The sequence below is a fragment of the Haliotis rubra genome, unplaced genomic scaffold (genome assembly GCF_003918875.1).
Source record: "Haliotis rubra isolate DU_JTF1 unplaced genomic scaffold, ASM391887v1 Scf199, whole genome shotgun sequence".
In the NCBI taxonomy this organism is placed as follows: Eukaryota; Metazoa; Mollusca; class Gastropoda; order Lepetellida; family Haliotidae; genus Haliotis; species Haliotis rubra.
Window position 1 is genome coordinate 321962 of NW_025765991.1, and position 24539 is coordinate 346500.

The 24539-nt window shown below is 42.2% G+C and overlaps 1 protein-coding gene across 1 annotated transcript in view; it reads left to right on the top strand.

Annotated features, from left to right (window-relative positions):
• The first annotated feature begins 3156 nt into the window (after nt 1-3156).
• Nucleotides 3157-24539, top strand: part of LOC124275172 (uncharacterized protein DDB_G0290685-like) — a 44052-nt gene continuing 22669 nt past the window's right edge. The window contains exons 1-4 of the mRNA XM_046710671.1: nt 3157-3351; nt 3774-4060; nt 4232-4381; nt 4612-4793. Coding sequence (XP_046566627.1) covers nt 3157-3351; nt 3774-4060; nt 4232-4381; nt 4612-4793 — 814 coding nt within the window. The remainder of the gene's footprint in view (nt 3352-3773; nt 4061-4231; nt 4382-4611; nt 4794-24539) is intronic.

Genomic DNA, 24539 nt, shown 5'->3' on the forward strand with positions numbered 1-24539 from the left:
TAGGTGTTTGTCACATACAGTAGAATATAGGTGTTTATCACATACAGTAGAATATGGGTGTTTATCACATACAGTAGAATATAGGTGTTTATCACATACAGTAGAATATAGGTGTTTATCACATACAGTAGAATATAGGTGTTTGCCACATACAGTAGAATATAGGTGTTTATCACATACAGTAGAATACAGGTGTTTATCACATACAGTAGAATATAGGTGTTTGTCACATTGAACAGTTAACTCGTGTTTCTACAATAGCACAGTATATACCTTTTGATCATATACAACAGTATATTCGTGTATATCACATAGCACAGTATATACGTTTTATTACGTGAAACAGTATACTCGTGGCTGGTGCATATAGCAATGCAATCATATGAATATCTATTGATACACATTTTACTCAGGTAAAGTGTTCCAAACGAGACCGGTCCTGCCAGAAATACAGATCGTCCATACTGATTTGGTTGTAAGGAAAATATTTGATGACAACCTCAGATTGGTTTTATAATGCAATTGTGTGCACAGATGGTTAATGAGCGTACCGTGATTTTTAAACATTGTCACGTAGATCGTGTGTCAGCGTGACGTCACCACGCAGCTCAAGTTGCTGGCGTATGTCTGCGTGACTGGCCCCGACGACACAAGACCTGGAGCAGCATTAAACCCTAGGTATATTTCAGGTGTAACACGCGTATGAATAACACTTGTCAGGGGTATCTGGATGCAAGCAAGGGGAAAAGTGACACGCCCTTCTACCGATATATACAGCTGATACTGCGGATACAACCACCTGCGATTATCTACAATATTATATCTCCATACTATTATGCCAAACTCTGCTTCGTTAACACAGCCTTGTTTTGAGTTTTGAGAAATACCATGCTAAGCTAGCCGTCTTTTCAAATTTCCTTTACATGCGAAAGAAATATTCAGTTTTATTTTTAGTGATAAAAGCGATGAAAGTGGTTACGTCACTTCCAGAACCACACTGCGGAAGCGAAGGTCTGAGTGAGCGAGTGAGTCTAGTTTTACGCCGCTTTTAGTATGGGCTTCACACACTGTACCCATGTGGGGAATTGAACCCGGGTCTTCGGCGTGACGACTAACCACTAGACTACCCCACCGCCCCCGTGGAGGGTCCAGGACATTTATCACAATAGAATATTTACCCTCGATAATCGAGGATGGGCTAAATTGGCAGTGACTAAATATAACAATCCATGTTGATATATCTCAGCGATGTAGATGAGGAATATATAATTCCGAAACTTGTTCGATAACACCACGTCGTGAGATATTACCATCCTCCCAGACATTGAAGTTCAACGTCCTGCTTCCTCAGGCACGTCACAGGAATATCCCTACACCCATCATCAAAAACATGTGGCGTAGAATGGTTAAAATATTAAAGATGAGAGCGAAGTTGTTTTTTAACTGCTTAACCATTTCGTGAAATGTCTCTGAGGCTGCACAAGTTTCACGTTTAAAATGTTTAACATCTGATTTACCCACACTTATTTTCCAGGATGATTTAAATGGATTTCAAACAAAATATAAACTAAAACAGAGAAAATAACATTGAAACTAAACTTGTTTGGTCAGTTAGATCCTTGCTATGATATATAAATTTAATTTATTTAAATTGAATTACATGGATGTTGGGATAAACTGTTTTAAATTTGTTCAAGATATTACCAGAACAACAGAATATACTTGTATGGTAAGTAAACAAGAATTCGTTATCGCCCAAGGACCGAAAGGATGTCTTGGGCGGCTTTGAAAATACGCTCCGCGGAAACAAGAGACAAATTTCAAAATTCTTGTTTCACATAATCTTTTTACATTAATGGCGACTTGGGTGTTGTAAATTGCGAATTTCCTTTTTCATATTTCACGACATTACGGAAGACGTTTTTCCCTGAAATACAAGGTATTGATAATTGAGTTTGCAAATGTGACCATCACATATTATATCCTACAGTTTGTGTTGAAATCTGCGTTGTTCAGTTTGAACACAGGTTAAATTAGACCTGCTATTTGAACATGAAACAGGTATTAGATTTTTACGAGTCTCTGAATATTTACAGGTGTCTCAGACCGTCCATGACATCCAGCTATTCTTTCTGCTTTCATTTTCGCAATATTTGAGCTGTTGTTTGTTTGTGTGTTTGTTTGTTCCTGTTAAGATAGTTTAAATTCTATGGAGCAAAGTTAAGTTTTTTAAACTTAATTTCAAGGTGATGTTTCACATAGTATTTGCCCAGCAGTGTCTAGCGAGGCGGTCTGGTCAAAACACTTGGCGTCTGCAAAGATTAAAACCAGTCCTCACACCACGTGTCTGGTGCGACCACTTCGTCGATAACTCGATGCTGAAGCTACTTCAGTGCAGCAACATCAACGACAGTAACTGGCGCCGAGGTTAATGCGTAAGTTTGGAAACACAACTGCGGTTTCATACCGACTGCTCCGCGAGAAGTTCTGAATTCAAACGACCCATCTCACTGTATGAGGCAAAGTAAGCGATCAAGATTCGTATCTGATGACGAACTAATATTTATTGTAGGGCTCTTACGATTCACTCGCATATTCTTTGACTCGAATACCCAGCCGTGATATTGCTGGAATATTGCTAAACTCACTCACTCACTCGGGGCGGTGGGGTAGCCTAATGGTTAAAGCGTTGGCTCGTCACGCCGAAGACCCGGGTTCGAAACCCCACATGGGTACAATGTGTGAAACCCGTTTCTGGTGTCCCCCGCCGTGATATTGCTGGAATATTGCTAAAAGCGGCGTAAAACTAATCTCACTCACTTTAATCGAACAGTATCCTGTTATTCGCCAGCACTTGACTCGAATATTCATGAAGGAGTGTTTTTGTTTCAGTTTAAGTGTTGGTGGTTATCTAGACAGGATAATAGTCCACATTCCTACAGAATCTAGTTTGACAGTAATGTGGTCACTAGTGATCGTAATAGGTTAACAGTCAGTGTGGTCGAAACACGTCAAAGACTCTCCTTTGTTATTGTTTCAATATAATGAATAATGTGTTAGCTGGTATTGTATTCGTTGCGCAAATTTCGTGATATGAAGTATATTACCGTCATTGTGGATTCAGGCCTTGTATTTACTGAGGTCATTCACATGAACATGTTAATGGAAGCATACGGAGACCAGAACTTGATATTTCAGGTGACTTTGCCACTTAATCTTGTTCCAGGTTACAACACGGTAGTCTTGAAGCTACCATATACAATTGGTGACAATAGTGATGGTGATGGCAGTGACGATAACGATGACACTGATGATAGCAACTGCGGCGATGGGACTGACGATGATGACAGTGTAATAACGATGACAATAGGGACAATAATGATGAAAACATCACAATGATGATAACAATGACAATATGTGACAACCTCGATAAAGATGACACAGATCACAATTACTGACAGTGACAAGAACAATGACAGTGGTGAAAACGATGATGACAGTAGGGACAATGATGATGACAATAGGGGCAATGATGATGACAATAAGGACAATAATGATGACAATAGGGACAATGGTGATGACAACAGGGACAATGATGATGACAATAGGGACAATGATGATGACAAGGATGATAGCACAATGATGGGATGACAATGATGACAGTGTAATAACGATGACAATAGGGACAATAATGATGAAAACATCACAATGATGATAACAATGACAATATGTGACAACCTCGATAAAGATGACATGATGACAATTACTGACAGTGGGACAATGATGATGACAATAGGGATGATCATGGTGACAGTGGGTACAGTATTGATCACAATAAGGATAATGGTGATGACAATAGGGACAATAATGATGACAACAGGGACAATGATGATGACAATAGGGACAATGATGATGACAAGGATGATAATGGTGACAGTGGGTACAGTATTGATCACAATAAGGAAATGACAATGGTGATAGGGACAATATGGGACAATAGGGACAATGATGATGACAATAGGGACAATGATGATGGTAATAAGGATGATAATGGTGACAAGTGGGACAGTATTGATCACAATAATGATAAATGATGATAGGGACAATAATGATGACAACAGGGACAATGATGATGACAATAGGGACAATGATGATGACAAGGATGATAATGGTGACAGTGGGTACATTATTGATCACAATATAGTGATGACAATAGGGATGATGACAACAGGGACAATGGTGATGACAATAGGGACAATAATGATGACAAGACGGACAATGATGATGACAATGTCAATAGGGACAATAATGATGACAATACGGACAACGATGATGACAGTAGGGACAATGATGATGACAACGATGATACTGGTGACAGTGGGTACAGTATTGATCACAATAGGGACAATGATGATGACAACAGGGACAATAATGATGACAATAGGGACAATAATGATGACAATAAGGACAATGGTGATGACAATAGGGACAATAATGATGACAAGACGGACAATGATGATGACAACAGGGACAATGATGATGACAGTAGGGACAATGATGATGACAATAGGAACAGTGATGATGACAGTAGGACAATGATAATGACAACAGGGACAATGATGATGACAGTAGGGACAATGATGATGACAACGATGATACTGGTGACAGTGGGTACAATGATGATCACAATAGGGACAACGATGATGACAACAGGGACAATGATGATGACAATAAGGACAATGGTGATGACAATAGGGACAATAATGATGACAATACGGACAATGATGATGACAGTAGGGACAATGATGATGACAGTAGGGACAATGATGATGACAGTAGGGACAATGATGATGACAATAGGGACAATGATGATGACAACGATGATAATGGTTTACATTGGGTACAATGATGACCACAAGGACAATGATGATAACAATAAGGACAATGATGATGACAACGATGACAATGGTGGCAGCGATGATAGTGGAGACAATTAGGATGACTATATGGCAATAAAATATGATGGCAACGCTAACTATGATAGTAGTGACAATCATGAACACAATGATAATAATGATTTTATGGCAGTGGGGACACTAGTAACAAAAATATTGGTGACCTTGATGAAAATGTTGATAACGCTGACAATGGTGACAGTGATGACAACGCTGACACTTGCGATGTGTATGGACGATTGTATTGATCTCGTTGGTGATGAGGTGATGAGTGATGAAGTTATTGTTCAGATACACCAGACGAGAAGGTCGTCTGAATCATAGCGAATCTGTATGACATTCAATACCGTTATTAATGTAATCAATAACCTGTTGTTTCGACAAGCCGAGACCGACAATTGCTGTTCACCGCGTAGGCGATAGGAAGTGTTGACAAGAGTAACGTGCTTCCATGTAACCATAGCGACGGCATACCTGGCTGCATTGATTATCTCCCCCTGGGTGGATGTCATCAAATGATACAACTGTATAAAGAAGATGGGTAATTCCTTGTCAACACGGACGGCGGGAAACACTGGAATGGACCTGGGACTAATTTGATTACTGGCGGTACTGAGTGGTGAGGCAACTAATGCATGCTGGGTCAATACCGTACAGTGTCTAAAGAAAGGCCGGTGGTTATTGAATAAATCAGATAATTCTCGCCAGATACCATGATGTCTATTGACGTTCCACTGCAGACATCGGTTGTCGAACATGGAGTATGTGGCCTATTTGCCCAAATTGACCATACGTGTATTATGATGCAGCTGGAGATCAAACCTCTGATCTTCCGGTCGCCGAGCAGACACTCTGTCCACTAGGCCAAGGCGGCAGGCAAAAAACCTTTTGATCTGTTTGATTTAGGGTTCTACGTTTAGCAGAGACGCCGTAATATGAATAATACATCGCTAAAACGGCATAGAACCCATTTTACTCACCCTCCCACATACCTCTATGAAAGCATTACCTGCGCACCTGTAGACGGCAAATTCATTAAAAAATTATAAGGACGAATGGATAAATGAAATTCCAAGTTTTCTTCGACCCTTATCCGCCCATATCATCAATCAGGCGGACTAGTGTCACATGTATGATACACCCCTCTCCCTCACGCCCTCGAGGCGACTGAATGAATCGTGTGGTTCCGACTTGGTGAGTTGGTCGAGTGTCATCATATCCGTACTATGTAGATCCATGTTCCTGATGTCAATCACAGGATTGTCTTGTCCAGACTCGATTATTATGGGTCTATGTCATCTATCTGAAATATTTATGGTGAGGCTTTGAGCAACAAACACAGCACTTCTTGGGACTCTCTGTGAAATCTATAAAGCGGATCTGATGTTTGTGTTTGGATTGAATACCAAGCAAGTATATCACACTTGCTGAGGCCCTACTGACGCTCGACGGAACACATCTGCACCACTGGGGTACAGGGGCCCTGTCGTCTCAGGCGCTCGCGTACCTTGGGCACACCAGAAACCTATGCTCATGGGTTCGAATCCGGATTCGCCCCATTTATGTTCCTGGGCTTGTCAGCACCACACGGTGTTTTTGAGTTAGAACTGGTTTTCAGCAACCCATGCTTGTCTATCCGTGAAGATCCGGGGTAGAACTGGTCTTCAGCAACCCATGCTTGTCTACCCGTGAAGATCTGGGGTAGAACTGGTCTTCAGCAACCCATGCTTGTCTACCCGTGAAGATCCGGGTTAGAACTGGTCTTCAGCAACCCATCAGCAACCCATGCTTGTCTATCCGTGAAGATCTGGGGTAGAACTGGTCTTCAGCAACCCATGCTTGTCTACCCGTGAAGATCGGGGTAGAACTGGTCTTCAGCAACCCATGCTTGTCTATCCGTGAAGATCCGGGGTAGAACTGGTCTTCAGCAACCCATGCTTGTCTATCCGTGAAGATCCGGGGTAGAACTGGTCTTCAGCAACCCATGCTTGTCTACCCGTGAAGATCCGGGGGAGAACTGGTCTTCAGCAGCCCATGCTTGTCTACCCGTGAAGATCCGGGTTAGAACTGGTCTTCAGCAGCCCATGCTTGTCTACCCGTGAAGATCGGGTTAGAAATGGTCTTCAGCAGCCCATGCTTGTCTACCCGTGAAGATCCGGGTTAGAACTGGTCTTCAGCAACCCATGCTTGCCGTAAGAGGCGACTAACGGGATCGGGTGGTCAGGCTTGCTGACGTGGTTGACATATGTCATCCCAGTTGTGTAGACCGACACTCATGCTGTTGATCACTGGATTGTCTGGTCCAGACTTGATTATTTACAGATCGCCGCTATATAACTGGAATATTGCTGAGTGCGGCGTTAAACAACAATCAAACAATCGTGATTTGACTGGAACACTGTTTACTCACTCACTCACATCTACCCACAATTGCCGGACCTACACAACACGTACAAAACATGTACTTCCGGTGTAATGGTTACACCACAAAAGGTCTAATATAGCATACTAAAAAACCCACATTAATCAGGTTAGTTTCTGCCTCGAGGTGAAGTCTGTGGTAGATTCACGTGAGCTCTTGACACGTGGATAAGGTAATTCCGAGCCAGACTGTCCCAGGAGATGATCGAATTGATCAAGGTCACAGTCATCGAACTGCATCTCTGCTATATACATATCTACGGTAATGAGATTTAATTACGTGGCCTGTAGTGTTGTTCACGTCCCATGATGGAGAGGACGTCACGGCGTTGCACAGACTGCCCGTTGTGATGGGGATAAATGGCATGCAGAGGCCTTTCAGTGAATATTATTGAATATGGAAATAAGCTGATATTTCTGTCGAATACAGCGCCGTTATCAGACATGTGGACTCGATGAAGCATATCTTGTCATTCCAGATTGTATAGGAATTGTTTAGCAATGAATATGTTTCCGACTTGTAATGGAGACGGTTGTAGTCATCACGGCGATATTGTCAGGGTGTGGGAATTACAGTCCGAGTCTATTACCGAGACAAATACTGCATAGTGCCCCCACGTGTGTTTATCGGTTAATAACCTTAAAACTCATCAAATATATCGATACTGATATCGTGTAACGGCAGAAACAGGTTGTTTGTTCGTGTGAAGAATGTCGATCCATTCTTCGTTTCGTCTGTATGGGCTTCAGGATACCCTCGTTAATGGTGTCCCGACCAACCTTTCCAACAGATACCCTGCATTATCTGTCCCGACCAACCCTTCCAACAGATACCCTGCATTATCTGTCCCGACCAACCCTTCCAACAGATACCCTGCATTATCTGTCCCGACCAACCCTTCCAACAGATACCCTGCATTATCTGACCCGACCAACCCTTCCAACAGATACCCTGCATTATCTGACCCGACCAACCTTCCAACAGATACCCTGCATTATCTGTCCCGACCAACCCTTCCAACAGATACCCTGCATTATCTGTCCCGACCAACCCTTCCAACAGATATCCCTGCATTATCTGATTATCTGTCCCGACCAACCCTTCCAACAGATACCCTGCATTATCTGACCCGACAGATACCCCTGCATTATCTGTCAACCCTTCCAACAGATACCCTGCATTATCTGTCCCGACCAACCCTTCCAACAGATACCCTGCATTATCTGTCCCGACCAACCCTTCCAACAGAGATTACCCCGATTAACCCTTCCAACAGATACCCTGCATTATCTGTCCCGACCAACCCTTCCAACAGATACCCTGCATTATCTGACCCGACCAACCCTTCCAACAGATACCCTGCATTATCTGACCCGACCAACCCTTCCAACAGATACCCTGCATTATCTGACTACGTATGAAGAGATCTCCATTACGTGGATATCCGGCAAAACGGACGGCCAGAAGAATTTTCACCATAGTTTTAAATCAATGTTGTCTAAAATACACACAAAATATAGATGAATGAAGTAAAATGTGTTTAAAAGATTAACTTTTAAAATTGAAGTAAGGAAGCTAAAACAGGCTCTCAAAGGAATGGCAATTGGGTACGCACAATGACACGTCGCATTGACAGCGTTTGTGACAGGCTGGGTTTTTTTTATTCCCAAGAGTTTGTGAGTGTGTATTGTTTAACGTTTTATGCCTCTTTTAGCAGTATTTTTGTATTTATCACGACGTAACACACCGATGTTAAAGCCACACACATTGTAACCATAGGGAATTGAACCCAAGCGATCAGCGTGACAACTGCCCACCTGAACCACCACCCCACAGCCACGCTCACATTCAGAGGCTACCGGTGTGTTTAAAGACAAGGCAATGGCGTTTCATTATGTTAGCACCAAGTAAACCCACCTATGTGCCAATGTCATTAAACTTACTTAAACCTACTTTGACTAGGTGAAATGACTTGAAACATATATCGCATGTACAAGACAATTATGCAAAGAACTAGATGCGAGTGTTATTTCGGTGCAAACAAATGGTCATGTTTCCATCCTGTAGGTCGCAACCAGGGCATCACTGTCTCCAGGCTGCTGCTCGAGATCTGACTCTCTGACAGCAGCCATTATGACGTCATACTGTATGTACGTGCTGAGGTCACTGACCTGACCTGATGTCACATTGACCGCAATAGCTACAGGGTTGCGTGCATGGCATCGCTGCTGGGACAGAACACATTGCTCACGCTAATGGCCACATTATTTCCAACCGTATTCCTGGCTACTGTTGGCGGAGTGACACGTGCCGCACGTGCGGGGCGGGGAATACTAAACAGAATGGGATTTTGCATGCTGTATCAGATGGATATAGGCTATACTAATTCTTAGTCTCTGAATATATATAACTTTGATAGTAACAAACAAGCCCATTTAAACTGAAAAGGAGCCCTAGGGAGACCAGAGAAGAACCTGAGGAAATCTAGACTTGCTATATTTAGGGCTTTAGCACTGCAGAGAGGGCTTGGCAGTGGGGAAAATAATGTGGTTCAGGGACTGTGAGACAGACTAGATATAGGCGTCAGTGAATCTTGTTTTACCCCGCATTCCGTGAGTGAGTTTAGTTTTTCGCCACACTCAGCAGTATTCCAGCTCTATGGCGGCCCGTGATCTTATACCTAAATAATCAATTATGACCTGAGAAAATCTATAGTTAATTCCAGTAGAAATAACTCTTAATGAACGGGAATATTACATGATTAGATAGATTTCACATGAAGTGTCAGTTGATTCTGTAGGTTTCTCATGTCATATTACATGATTAGATAGATTTCACAAGTTGTGTCAGATGATTCTGTGAGCTTACACGTCATATAATTAGATAGATTTCACATGTTATGCCAGTATAGTCATGTTTCGTGATTAGATCGTTGTGCCAGATGATTCTGTTGGTTTCATATGTGATATTACATGATGAGATGAATTACACACGTTGTTATATTTCATGGGTTTCATATATTAAAGAAGAATCATTGGGTTTCATATGTTAAAGAAGAATCATTGGGTTTCATATATTAAAGAAGAATCATTGGGTTTCATATATTAAAGAAGAATCATTGGGTTTCATATATAGTAAAGAAGAATCATTGGGTTTCATGTATTAAAAAGAATCATTGGGTTTATATAAGAAGAATCATTGGGTTTCCATTGGGTTTCATATATTAAAGAAGAATCATTGGGTTTCATGTATTACTTATGTTAAAGAATCATTGGGTTTCATATATTAAAGAAGAAGAATCATTGGGTTTCCATTGGGTTTCATATATTAAAAAGAATCATTGGGAAGAATCATTGGGTTTCATTGTATATATTAAAGAAGAATCATTGGGTTTCATGTATTAAAAAAAGAATCATACAAAGAAGAATCATTGGGTTTCCATTGGGTTTCATATATTAAAGAAGAATCATTGGGCTGTATTAAAAAGAATCATTGGGTTTCATTGGGTTTCATATATTAAAGAAGAATCATTGGGTTTCATATATTAAAGAAGAATCATTGGGTTTCATATATTAAAGAAGAATCATTGGGTTTCATATATGTAAAGAAGAAGGTTTCATATGGGTTTCATATGTCAAAGAAGGTTTCATATATTAAAGAAGAATTGGGTTTCCAATCATTAAAAAGAATCATCATGTATTAAAAAGAATCATGGTTTCATATATTAAAGAAGAATCATTGGGTTTCATATATTCAAAGAAGAATCATTGGGTTTCATATCATTAAAGAAGGGTTTCCATTGGGTTTCATATATTAAAAAGAAGAATCATTGTGGGTTTCATTGGGTTTCATATATTAAAGAAGAATCATTGGGTTTCATATGTCAAAGAAGAATCATTGGGTTTCCATTGGGTTTCATATATTAAAGAAGAATCATTGGGTTTCATATGTTAAAGAAGAATCATTGGGTTTCATATATTAAAGAAGAATCATTGGGTTTCCATTGGGTTTCATATATTAAAGAAGAATCATTGGGTTTCATATATTCAAAGAAGAATCATTGGGTTTCATATATTAAAGAAGAATCATTGGGTTTCCATTGGGTTTCATATATTAAAGAAGAATCATTGGGTTTCACATGTTAAAGAAAGAATCACTGGGTTCCACAGGAAAGATGTTTCTGGTTCTGAACAGCAGATCGACCAAAAGATGCATATGGACGCCGATATGTATTCATAACCCAGATTTATTTATATTCCCTGAATTCTTGGCCTATAGACCAGGAATATCCACAAACCAACTGATTTGGCCTTTCTGCTACACGTCTGCCAGATTCTATCTCTTCTGGTTCATGGCCTACAGCCTCACCCGAGTAGATGGGTGTCGGGAAGTCTATGGAGGTAAGTGTTTGTGTGTGTTTGCATATTTGCCAAGGTGAATCCTCGCGGCTCCTCGTAACATTTGGATCTAGGTATGATTGGTTAAAGCTGTGGAGGAAACAAACAGGAAACAACGCCAGTAACGCTGGAGAAGACATCATGTTGGCTGGTCCCTGTTGTTGTATATGGTGGGGTTCTTCCGGGTTGGTCCTGTTGGTTGTTATGTGTCATTCATTCTTGTCACCATACCAGCAGCACACACCAAACCGTCATACCAGCAGCACACTTCATACCAGCATACCAACAGCACACTTCATACCAGCATACCAGCAACACATCATATCAGAATGCCACCACACATACCATACCAGCAGCACACACCACAGCACCGTACCAATAGCACGCCTAATACCACCATGTCATGACACCATCAAGATCACGCCAAATAACCATGTCATGACACCATCAAGATCACGCCTTATACCACCATGTCATGACACCATCAAGATCACGCCAAATACCACCATGTCATGACACCATCAAGATCACGCCTAATACCACCATGTCATGACACCATCAAGATCACGCCTTATACCACCATGTCATGACACCATCAAGATCACGCCTAATACCACCATGTCATGACACCATCAAGATCACGCCTAATACCACCATGTCATGACACCATCAAGATCACGCCTAATAACCATGTCATGACACCATCAAGATCACGCCTTATACCACCATGTCATGACACCATCAAGATCACGCCTAATACCACCATGTCATGACACCATCAAGATCACGCCTAATACCGACATGTCATGACACCATCAAGATCACGCCTAATACCACCATGTCATGACACCATCAAGATCACGCCTAATACCACCATGTCATGACACCATCAAGATCACGCCTAATACCGACATGTCATGACACCATCAAGATAATCATACATAACCACCGACATAAGAGCAACACAATTCATACCAACATACCAGAAGCAAACAGCATACCAACGTCGTACGACTGTCATCTTGTCACCACACCATCGTAGTGTCATTATCAGATCATGCATATCAACACAGCATCACGACATTATCTGATCATATCAACACAGCATCATGGCCTTATCTGATCATATCAACACAGCATCATGACATTATCTGATCATATCAACACAGCATCACGACATTATCTGATCATATCAACACAGGATCATGGCCTTATCTGATCATATCAACACAGCATCACGTTATTATCTGATCATATCAAGACAGCATCACGACATTACCTGATCATATCAACACAGCATCATGACATTATCTGATCATATGTGGTCACTAACCCACACACACACTCACTAACTCACTCTCTCTTCGTATTCTAAGGGACAGTGGGGTAGGCTAGTGGTTAATGCGTTCGCTCATCACGCTGAAAGCCCAGGTTCGATTTCCCACTTGGGCACAATGTGTGAAACCGATTTCTGGTGTCCCTGGCCTTGATATTGCCGGAATATTGCTATAAGCGGCGTAAAACTCACTCACTCACTCCTCGTATTCTCTGGCCCTGTTATTTACGCCAAAGTAAACACAATTACAAAGTTGCACACTGTGTCCAGCCTATCCAGTTATCAATTCTGTGTAATGTGTGAAATCTCGGTGTGTGCCTTACTAATTTCCGAACCACCAGAAGTGCTGCCTTGTGTGAGTCTGGGGAATACTTCCTGGTCGATGTTGACAACGTAAAGTGCTGTTCAGAACCTCGCCTAGCTACTTGTTCCTCGGACTTACAACTCAACATAATCAGTCTTTGTTTCTTATCTGAGAGCCCGATCCATCACGTGACTCACTACATGTATATATATGTGTATAAACAGTGAAAGTTGACATTTCCCCTACCTCTTCAGCTGAGCTATTGGGTGAGTCACGCTACTCGTACATTGGGCTAACCATCTGCAGTCCCTCCGCCAGATGGCGCTGGAGATGACGTCATTGTAACCCCTCCCCGGGACATATACATGAAATATACACCAGCAGGGATATACAAGGCAGCCTAAATCTCTTAATACACACTACACAACTAGGTTTCTGTGTCAGTGTGTTTCAGTCTTCCACTATTTACTTAAATGATGTTCATCTTCGTTTATCCAGAGTATAATTTATTCATTCTATTGTATTAAGTACCCTGAAATTAGGGTTCTGAAGAAATTTCCGACATCCATTGGCCTTGTTCATGCTTTCAGCCACTGGTCAGGTTCAACTCCAGGTTGTATACTCCCCAGGGAGTTGAGATTGATAACACGATGTGCCGTTGAGACTGACATCCAATGATCGAGGGAAAAATACCAGCGCCTTGAGCAAGCACTAGTTGCCTGGATATGTGCACTAAATAAATATCATATAACTCGCCGTCCTGATACATATTGAAAACGACAGACCACACACGTCAGCTTTACAAACACAATACATTGTACAACAGCGGAAAGAGTAACCCTGCTCAATGTCAAAGCCAGTAAAAATACACTGTTTGAGAAGCATTCTAGAAGTTGTAAGTAATAGGTGTTTAAGGATGATCAACTTCTTGTTGACAATGTTGTACAATAGCGAGACCGCCTCCGTGGTGTAGTGGTTAGAGCGTCCGCCCGGAGAGCGGAAGGTCGCAGGTTCGATCCCCGACCGCGTCATACCAAAAGACGTAAAAATATGGTACTTGTTGGTCCCTGCCTGGCGCTCGGCATTAATGGGTACAACAAGGACTGGTCGGCTCGGAGTCAGTATAATGTGTCTGAGTGGGGTATTCATGCTTCACTGCAGCGTGGTATCTCAGTGGGCTAGCACTATAAAACCAGCTTCAGTCTGGGCTAGTACAAGCAGCCGCACATACACATACACACGCATGCACGTCGTCATATGAGCGAAATATTCTCAAGCACGACGTAAAACCCAATTTCACCTCACCTCACCTTGTACAATAGCGACGTTTCGGTATAGATCCTAACTACACCGTTTTCAAGCATGAGGAATACTTGAGGAATGAGCGTGCTTGGAAACTGTATAAATATCTATACCGCAACGTCGATATTGTACAACAAGAATTTGATCATCCAAAACGATTTGTCATTAATGGAAGAATACATGTTTTCTGAAATAAAATAATGCATCTCTCAATACATATTCATGATTATATCTCCTTGACGTGTTTTACAATTTGCACGTGCATAATGGTGCACGGTAGCATGCTGCGTGTGTGTTGGAAGCATGATATTCATACGTGGGAGTTTTTAATGTGAACAGGGGCGGTGGGGTAGCCTAGTGGCTAAAGCGTTGGCTCGTCACGCCGAAGACCCGGGTTCGAATCCCCACATGGGTACAATGTGTGAAGCCCATTTCTGGTGTCCCCCGTCGTGATGTTGCTGGAATATTGCTAAAAGCGGCATAAAACCAAACTCAGTCAGTCAGTCAGTTTAATGTGAACAACACAAACTGACTGTTTAGCCATCAGGTGCTCATTAAAAGGTTTGTTTAGCCGTTAAAAATCACTTAATCAAATCACGGCCTGGTGAAAGTCATTGTCTAAGTGCCGTAGGTATACGGTGCACACATTGAAGCACAATATCACCTCCATGGAGGCGGTATATACAGCAGGGCAATTATCATTACTTGCAATTGACCGGTCGTCCACGTGTGACGTCATGTCAACAAGACAACCACATTCAGTTGGTGCATCTCCGGAATCGATACCAAACTGCTCGGACCATTCGTGGGTTGACACCGATTAGTGGAAGTCCATCGTCACGCTTGCGTTACTCAACGTCGGCAGTTTAGGAAGGCAACACAGCTCATGATAAACCACAGCTGGTCATTGTTACTTGAACCGTTATGTCACGATGTGGCAGGATGATGCTCGCTCACGTGATGCACGTGTTGTAACTAACTTTAAGCACGATATTATAAGGCAGCATGACATTGCTGTACTGTCATGGTAGCTGTTTCTCCAGACCTCTCCCTAATCATGCCCATAGAGCAAGTCTGGGTTGAGATGGGTCCACGCCTACGACAGGACCAGAAATTCCCAGTAACGGTAGCTCGGTTTGGCCAGTCTTTGGTATACATCACCCCTGTTAGTTTTCAATAATCTTGTATTTTTAATACCACTACTACCTCCGCTGACTCAACGCAAATGTTGGCCACACCCGATATTGACATAGTTAAGTGATTTGTTACACCTCCTCTCATTTAGGGCGTGTCGTCCTGTTTCTTATGACCACGTATTGGTTTTATCAATGAAATTGTTATAATCCAACACTGATCAGACGAGGCCAAATACTATGTTGTCAGTTTAACATACCCTTTAAACCTCCTTACGGTATTTGCCACTGGCATGCTTTATCCTGAACCTCTTGCGAATATGTCGGCATGAAATAGCTGAAATATTAAGGGGTGTAAGGTTGCGTTCAAGATTATAGTACTAGTCCGCAGTAACGCCGATTTAATTGTTAGCCCATGTATAACATGTTTGACACGTGAGGTACAGCATGGTGACTCCAAGCTAACAGTCCTTGTATCATCCCATTAAGGCCGAGCTCCAGGCGAGGTAACAACAACTACCATCTGAAAAGGTCATCGACCTTTACACTATACACTTGCTCACAGATGCCCTATACACCGGACCATAGGTGATATGTGTCATCGTATCCCAATTGCGTAGATCGATGCTCATGCTGTCCATCACTGGATTGTCTGGTCCAGACTCGATTATTTACAGACCGCAGCCATATAGCTGCGGCGTTACCAAAAAAAACAAACAAACAAACAAACAAACAAACAAACCGACAGACCGACCAACACTGGACCATAAAGGCGGGTGAATATGCACACTTCAACGTTCAACCATATTCGCTTAATCGTATGTTGCATCGTTGCTCATGCGTTCATCCACTTGTTTAGTAACTGCCATTAACCATCATCCCGTGTGAACTTAAGGAACGAGATCTAGCACTAATGGACGTGAGTAATAACGGAGTTGTTGGGTAGCCTAGTGGTTCTGTCGTCCTGACAAGGGTTCGATTCTACACTCCGCGGGTACAATTTTTTCAGGCCCATTCTATGTGCCCATCCCTGGATGCTGACTACCGAAAGCTTCACTGGGTGCGAATAATAATACACTATGTTAGGAAACCATCTAAGCAACCCAATAATTTCCACAAGCCCTTTACGAATATTACTTGCCTCGAGCTACCAGGCTTTGTGAAACGGGGCCCTGGTACATAAATAGAATATTGCTGAATGTGGCATTCAAAACAAAACCCAACAAAATCTAAGCTGATTATAGATGTGATGCAAGTGCAGTGTAATGTTTCCAACTGTCTCTGGTAGCAGTCTGTAGGGCTGACGTTATCCAAATGCTAGTTAGGAAAAGCCAGAATCCTTGTATCTCAGTGCCACTGTTAATCAAATGAAGTTTCCAGCGAGACAACACACTTCCGGGTCCGGAGTGACTGGCACATGCCAGTATGAGCAGATCATTCTGAAAAACGTGACTCCTAGCGAAACCGCTACTACTCTGTCAGCACCTGAACGTCTCTTCCATCGTCATAACACGTAGTCTTGCATGTGTCTCCTTATAACATGCGTTTGGTCATGCAACTGTCTCTTTGTAGAATGTATCAGGCAATGCATGTGTCCAACGTGAATTTTGTCCTGCACGTGTCTAACATGTATGCAGTCAATGTCTTATTATTACATCCTAAAACAAACTCTGAAAACATGCCCAAATGTCTCCGGTTTATCAGACTGAAGACGAAAACATTCTCGAGGTTCTGTTATATTATTGGGAATTAAAAATGAATAAATCTTAAGACATTTTCATTTCTGAGATTTAAGGTCAGTGTAGATATATTGTGTTGCGTCAGTCGCTGTGTGATAAGTTTCTTAACTCCCAATCGGGGCCCTCGGTGGAGCAACAGATACATTGTTTTGAGAAGTTTTGTATTTATTTGTGTTCTTTATTTTATCTCGGTATCTATTTAATCTTTAACACTATTAGAAATGCCGCAAGCAACGTTCAGTTTAAAATTTATTTCCGCGTCCTTATTTTTAGACGCCGCCGGTTCATGTTGTTTCCGTAGGTACTCGCATCACTCTATACAAGGAAGTTCTGCATGCATGCAGCCAACCCTGCACGTGTGGGGTTCCAGTGAATCCCAAGGAAGAGGAGGAACTCTGAACCCCATTCTTGTCTCCCCATGTGATTCTAGGACAGAACAGGTCCCCAACATCCCATGCTTGTCTCGACCTTGTCCACCCGGGACATTGAGGCTGATGTTGAATCCGAGAAGGGCCACGGTTGGCTCTGCTCCACAAAGCGATCTTAGCTGAGACGATCCTTGCTACCATACCCCATTGACTTACAACTGTTGCGCTAAGATCCCTTTGTGGAACGGGGCCTTGGGCTCACCACTTGTACACCCGCCATCTACAGTAACGACACAGCAACAGGTGCGGACATCGTTGGGAGTGGTGGTCGACAACAGCGGCCGCTCACCGGAGTCGTGAGTCATAATAAATGAGTATGATAAGACGGATTTCCTTTATGCGACCACGTGACCTCGCGTGAAACATATTGTGAAACAACACCATAAACTTACGTTTTATTGCACACTTGAGTTACAAATCTATACAATTGCAGCGTTCAGAATCCAGTTATTCAAGTACACAGACGTGAAGGTCAAGCTGTTTACGAAGTCTGTGTCTTGAGGATCATACTTGAAACACTCTCCCTCGAATGATCATGTATTGGGTCATGCACGTGTCCCAGATTCAACATCATTATATTTTTGGTTTACTTTTAAATTTGCAAAAAGGAAAAAAATATAACACCTTCTTTCAGGAAACCATTACCTTTGGACCGTACATATACGCTGTCACAGACACAGAAATCACACATTCACGGACACAGAAATACACACATATACAGGTGCACACACATACACACACGCATTATTTTCCTTATTGCCTAGCCCTCCCTGCAATGCTAAAGTCCTAAATGAAGCAAGTCTAGATTTCCCCAGGTTCACCGTGGCTGCGTTTTCAATTTAAATGGGATTAAATGTTACTATCGAAATGGTATATATTCAGAGACTAAGCCTTAGTCTAACACCCAATCTGTATATAACTCTTTACCAGACAAGGGTTCGCATAAATACTGGCCTCCGGGGTCATCACCCTATCTACCCACACAAACGACGACCTCATTGCTGACATGATCAAAGGATGAAGTTATATATCACGAAGCTCAATCCAATCTAGACTTTTTTTCAAAATGGATCCCAAAAACAGAGCTTCTGTCGACTGAAACCGCCCGCAGCACCCACGTGTCCAACACGGTAACAGACTTTCTCTTTCAGGACATTGAACTGGTATGACGACACTCGAGTGTTGTATCGCCCGTTGTCATGGCGATACTGAAAACAGCACGTGGAAGTTAAAGTCCCGATATATTGCAACAATGGTTTGTGCTGGCACTTCACGTCTGTATTGGACACAGCTGTAACGGCATAACAAAGCAGCTTGAGGTCTTTCAACAAGATCTTTATATTGTGCATTATTCCATCTGCACAGAGACATAACCTGGTATTGAAATGTGAAGTACAAAAACTCGTCTCTCGAGCAGATGGACGTGAACTGGGTGACATAGGGATTATGTTTACAGCTTAGGATTTCCTTCTTATCAAAATCAAGTATTTCGTCAAATCATGCTTTGTTAGGTTATTTTTGCCAGCACCTCAAAATAAATCTTGATAGTCATTAAATTAATCTGGTTAGATCTAAAGTCTGGATTAACTGTTTACCCGCGTTATCTCTAATGTCACGCACTAGACGCCCTCACGCATAGACTGGTTTCCGGTTATATTTGATGTTTGTAAAAGTAGTTATCGCCTTTTTAACGCCTGATATTGGAATATACGTGGGTTTCGTATTACTGTGGTAAGGTTTATTTTATCAAGTAGATGAAATGCACACTGAAACTCTTTCGGTAGAGATGCAACATTGGAAGTAATCCCTGTTTCAGGTTACACCTACTCCGTGACTGTTAAACAGCTGATTTGAATTTGATCCAAACCAATGCTGACGATATGAAAGACGCGTCTTGCTTGCTATATTCAGATCAGCATTAAAGTGAGTGAGTTTAGTTTTACGCCGCACGCTGCAATACTCCAGCTATATGGCGGCGCTCTGTAAATAATCGAGTCTGGACCAGACAATCCAGTGATCAACACCATGAGCATCGATCTGCGTAATTGGGAACCGATGACATGTGTCAACCAAGTCATCGAGCCTGACCACCCGATCCCGTTAGTCGCATTGAAAAATAATTGAGAGAAATCTGTATTGTGTAATACAGTTTCATAGACTATGAAGGGAAGATAGACTTCTTGTTAAGCATTCGTTCGTTATGTGCATAGAAGGCCCGGGTACGATTTCCCACATAGGTACAATGTGTGAAGTCCGTTTCTTATATTGTTGGAATGCTGCTTAAAGCGGTGTAAAACTATACTCACTCACTCATAGACTATGTTTTGGTCTGTATCTCCTTCTAAAGGCCTTTCAAGCCTCGATAAAGCAGGTCAGGCCGCGCAGACAAGTCCCGGACATACGCCGACTGAAGAAACCGACTTGGTTATCGTCGTTAGAATCTCTGTTATTTTACCTCAACGGTTTTGGTTGCTTGTATATTGAACCACTGGTTAGCCAGGCCAATATATTCACAGTCCGCCGTGATGTATCTGTGACAGTGTGTATGACACACACGCCAGTACATGTGCATTCACGTCCCCTTTCACATTGAAGCATTATTTCTCTGACATGCAGACACTCACTCACTCATACATCGACTATCTCATCAAGTCACACATCAACCCATCCATTCATCAGCTTACAGATGAGCCCACAACATCCATTCATCCATACCTCAACTCACCCACACATCAACCCATTCACTCACCAACTCACCCACACATCAACTCACTCACATCTCAACTCACCCACACCTCAATTCACCCACACATCAAGTAACTCACATCTCAACTCACCCACACATCAACTCACCCACACATCAACTAACTCACATCTCAACTCACCCACACCTAAACTCACGTACTCTTCGACTCACCCACCACCTCACTCCCAGTACGAGACACGGCCAGACTGAGGGTGTGGTTCAACTAATCCTCTGACACCACTGTGGGAAGCTCTCGACCTGGGTCTTTGTTCTCACACAACATTCTACTTATGTTTCTGAGAGTTGCTTTCATCTTTGTGTTGAAGAATAAAGTACTAGAAATATACAAATACAGCGAGAATTCAGACCCCGTGTGAGAACACAGTCCCGATTCTCGACATTGTCAGCAATTCGCGATATGCCGACACACTAGTGTTGGCCGGCTTACTAGCCCAGTTTTACAATGTATCGAAAGGGATTATTTACCTTTTCCATTGAGCAACCACGCAACGTCTTCGAGAAAACAAAAGAAAGGGTTTAGATTCATTTGTCAAACGTGGTTTGGCCATACCGTCCATTACCCATGGGAAGAAATGGTCGGACTTTGTTTGAAGTTTGGCGAGTTACCGCCGACCGCAAACAGCCGACTGGCGTCTGCTCAGCACACAAGCAGTTGTGAACAGGTGTCAAGAAGATAGCATGTAGCGACTTCCTGTTCACGTAGGTCGAATGACGTAATCATAAATAGCATGTAGCTCACCTCAGCTGAACCTTCATGCAAGTTTTGTGTCGAAGCGCTTGTTCCTTGCTCTGTTCTTGTAAGCCAGTCGTACATGTTAGTGTTCGGCAGTTCCGCTGAACCTTTAACGCCCGTTATAAAGAAAAGACAAAATATCTGCTAAAAGCAGAGTCCATTGTACCGTTCTGATTATACCATGACTATGTGTTGGTTTGACGCCATATTCAGAAGTATTACAGCTGTACGACGCGGTCTGTAAACAATCGAATCTGGACCAGACACTCCAATGATTGACACCATGAGACAGAGCATGTGTTTATGAACCACTATCAAATGGATACCAAGTATCGCGAAAAGGTGAACCTATCCTGCCCAGAGAACATCGTGTCTTTGCGAGGATTAAAGATGTTAAAAAAACATAAAACATTCGAGATGACCCCCGACTCGAAATGCTTCACAGTACAATACACTATGTCATAATGTATTGTACTGTGTAGCATTTCGAGTCGGGGGTCATCTAAAAAAAATTAAAAATTTAATCTTTAATCTTCGCAAAGACACGAGGGATTGTGATCCTGCCCCACCGAAGCTGAAGCTGTGTACGTTAGCCCCTACCAAGGCGTATATAGAATTTGATCTGGGAAGATCAGCGTTAGAACTGGTCTTCATCAACTTATGCTTGTCACAGGATAGGTAGTCAAGCTGACTTGGTTCATGCATGGCATTGTATCCTGAGTTTGTCGATGCTCATGATGTCATTCACAGGACTGGCTGACCAAAATAGATTTGACAAGTGTGATTTATATTTACTGTGTTTCAGACCTTCCTTGCTTAGGACTTGCAGCGAATGTTATGAATTCACGTCGTGGCATACCCATATTGTTCGCAGTGACCTTAAACCCCCCAAAAATAAAATTATTGCTTTAATGGTAACTTATTGCACATTAAGCCAAATAGATGTAAAAACCATTGGTTTGCATTCATGAACTGAAGCGGTCGTAAAATATACTTTAAGGCACTGCTTAGACAAGCGATATAAAATCGCTCGACAAGAAATACACCGTATATAATCCAAGAACTCTACAATGGTTGGGTTACGTTCTTAAATTACACAAAGCTTTAAATTAAAATAACAAACACACTACAATTTAAGTGAACTACATAACATCCATCCGCCTCTGAAATGATTTGCTCGCTACACGGAACTAGTTTGAGAAAACATTTCACGATTTCAGTTCATTAAATATTCCCTCCTGCAGATATAGCCTCAACGCACGTCCATACCTATGTTGTCATTGAAGGTGTTTACCTAACCTGTAATGTCCGTATCACCTTAATCCACTAACACAATTACACGTTCTGGGACATAGCTACACAGGCGTCCTACCCCGAGAGCAGATAAGAAAGTCGAAATACTGTGTGTATAATGTACATCATAACTGACCTCCCTAACATGTTTGTAATTAAACACCATTTGTGGAGATTTCAGGGTAGAACAGGTCGGCTGTACCACTTGGAATTCGGGCGGTTACTTTGGGTGGCTGTGTGTCATTATATCCCGACGATTGGTTCCTGTTAGTGATTTTGTGACACCGGTTTACTGTGGGCTGCTCATTACGATCATTGGTTAATGGGTCGTGTGTCATTATATCCCGACGATTGGTTCCTGTTCGTGATATTTGTCACACCGGTTTACTGTGGCTGTGTGTCATTATATCCCGATCATTGGACTTTGGGTTCCTGTCATTATATCGATTGTTCCTGTTCGTGATTTTGTGTCACACCGATCACTGTTTACTGTGGGCTGTTGTATGTCATTATATCACGATCATTGGTTACTTTGGGTGGCTGTGTGTCATTATATCCCGACGATTGGTTCCTGTTCGTGATTTTGTGTCACACCGATCACTGTTTACTGTGGGCTGTTGTATGTCATTATATCACGATCATTGGTTACTTTGGGTGGCTGTGTGTCATTATATCCCGACGATTGGTTCCTGTTCGTGATTTTGTGTCACACCGATCACTGTTTACTGTGGGCTGTTGTATGTCATTATATCACGATCATTGGTTACTTTGGGTGGCCGTGTCTCATTATATCCCGACGATTGGTTCCTGTTCGTGATATTGTGTCACTACAATCACTGTTTACTGTGGGCTGTTGTATGTCATTATATCACGATCATTGGTTACTTTGGGTGGCCGTGTGTCATTATATCCCGACGATTGGTTCCTGTTCGTGATATTGTGTCACACCGATCACTGTTTACTGTGGGCTGTTGTATGTCATTATATCACGATCATTGGTTACTTTGGGTGGCTGTGTGTCATTATATCCCGACGATTGGTTCCTGTTCGTGATTTTGTGTCACACCGATCACTGTTTACTGTGGGCTGTTGTATGTCATTATATCACGATCATTGGTTACTTTGGGTGATTGTTTTAATGGTTAAAGGGAAAATATTGTTTTCATCCCCGAACCCAATGTTATATATATTTAACTTCTATATTATACTATATAACGATATATTTAACTATTTATAGCTACCTTGAAGTGGAAGAAGTCTCGAACTGACATAGGGCTGGCCTCGACGTCCAATGCTATGGATTTGGCGTAGACATAAAAAAGGAAAAGTCAAGGTGTATGTGGGATTCGAACCCAGGACCCTTATTCTCGAAACGTTCGTAGCCTTAAGAATTCTTAAGTTTGATCGTAGCCAATGTGTTAAGAATGGGCTTAAGAAGTTCGTAGGGCTACGAACGTTTCGAGAATAACTAGCCAGGTGCTCAGGCTACTCGCACGCCCATTGACGCAACTCTGGCGACGTAACGTCTCCCATGCTCACTACGTTACATTGCGAAGACCGATGCTCATGCTGTTGATCACTGGATTGTCTGGTCCAGGCTCGATTATTTACAGACCGCCGATGTAGCTATATTACTGATTGCGGCGCCATGTAACACAATGCCGATACTGTTGTAAAACGTTTAGTCAGGATTCTAAGTATGTTGCGATCAGACACCAGTCTAACCAATC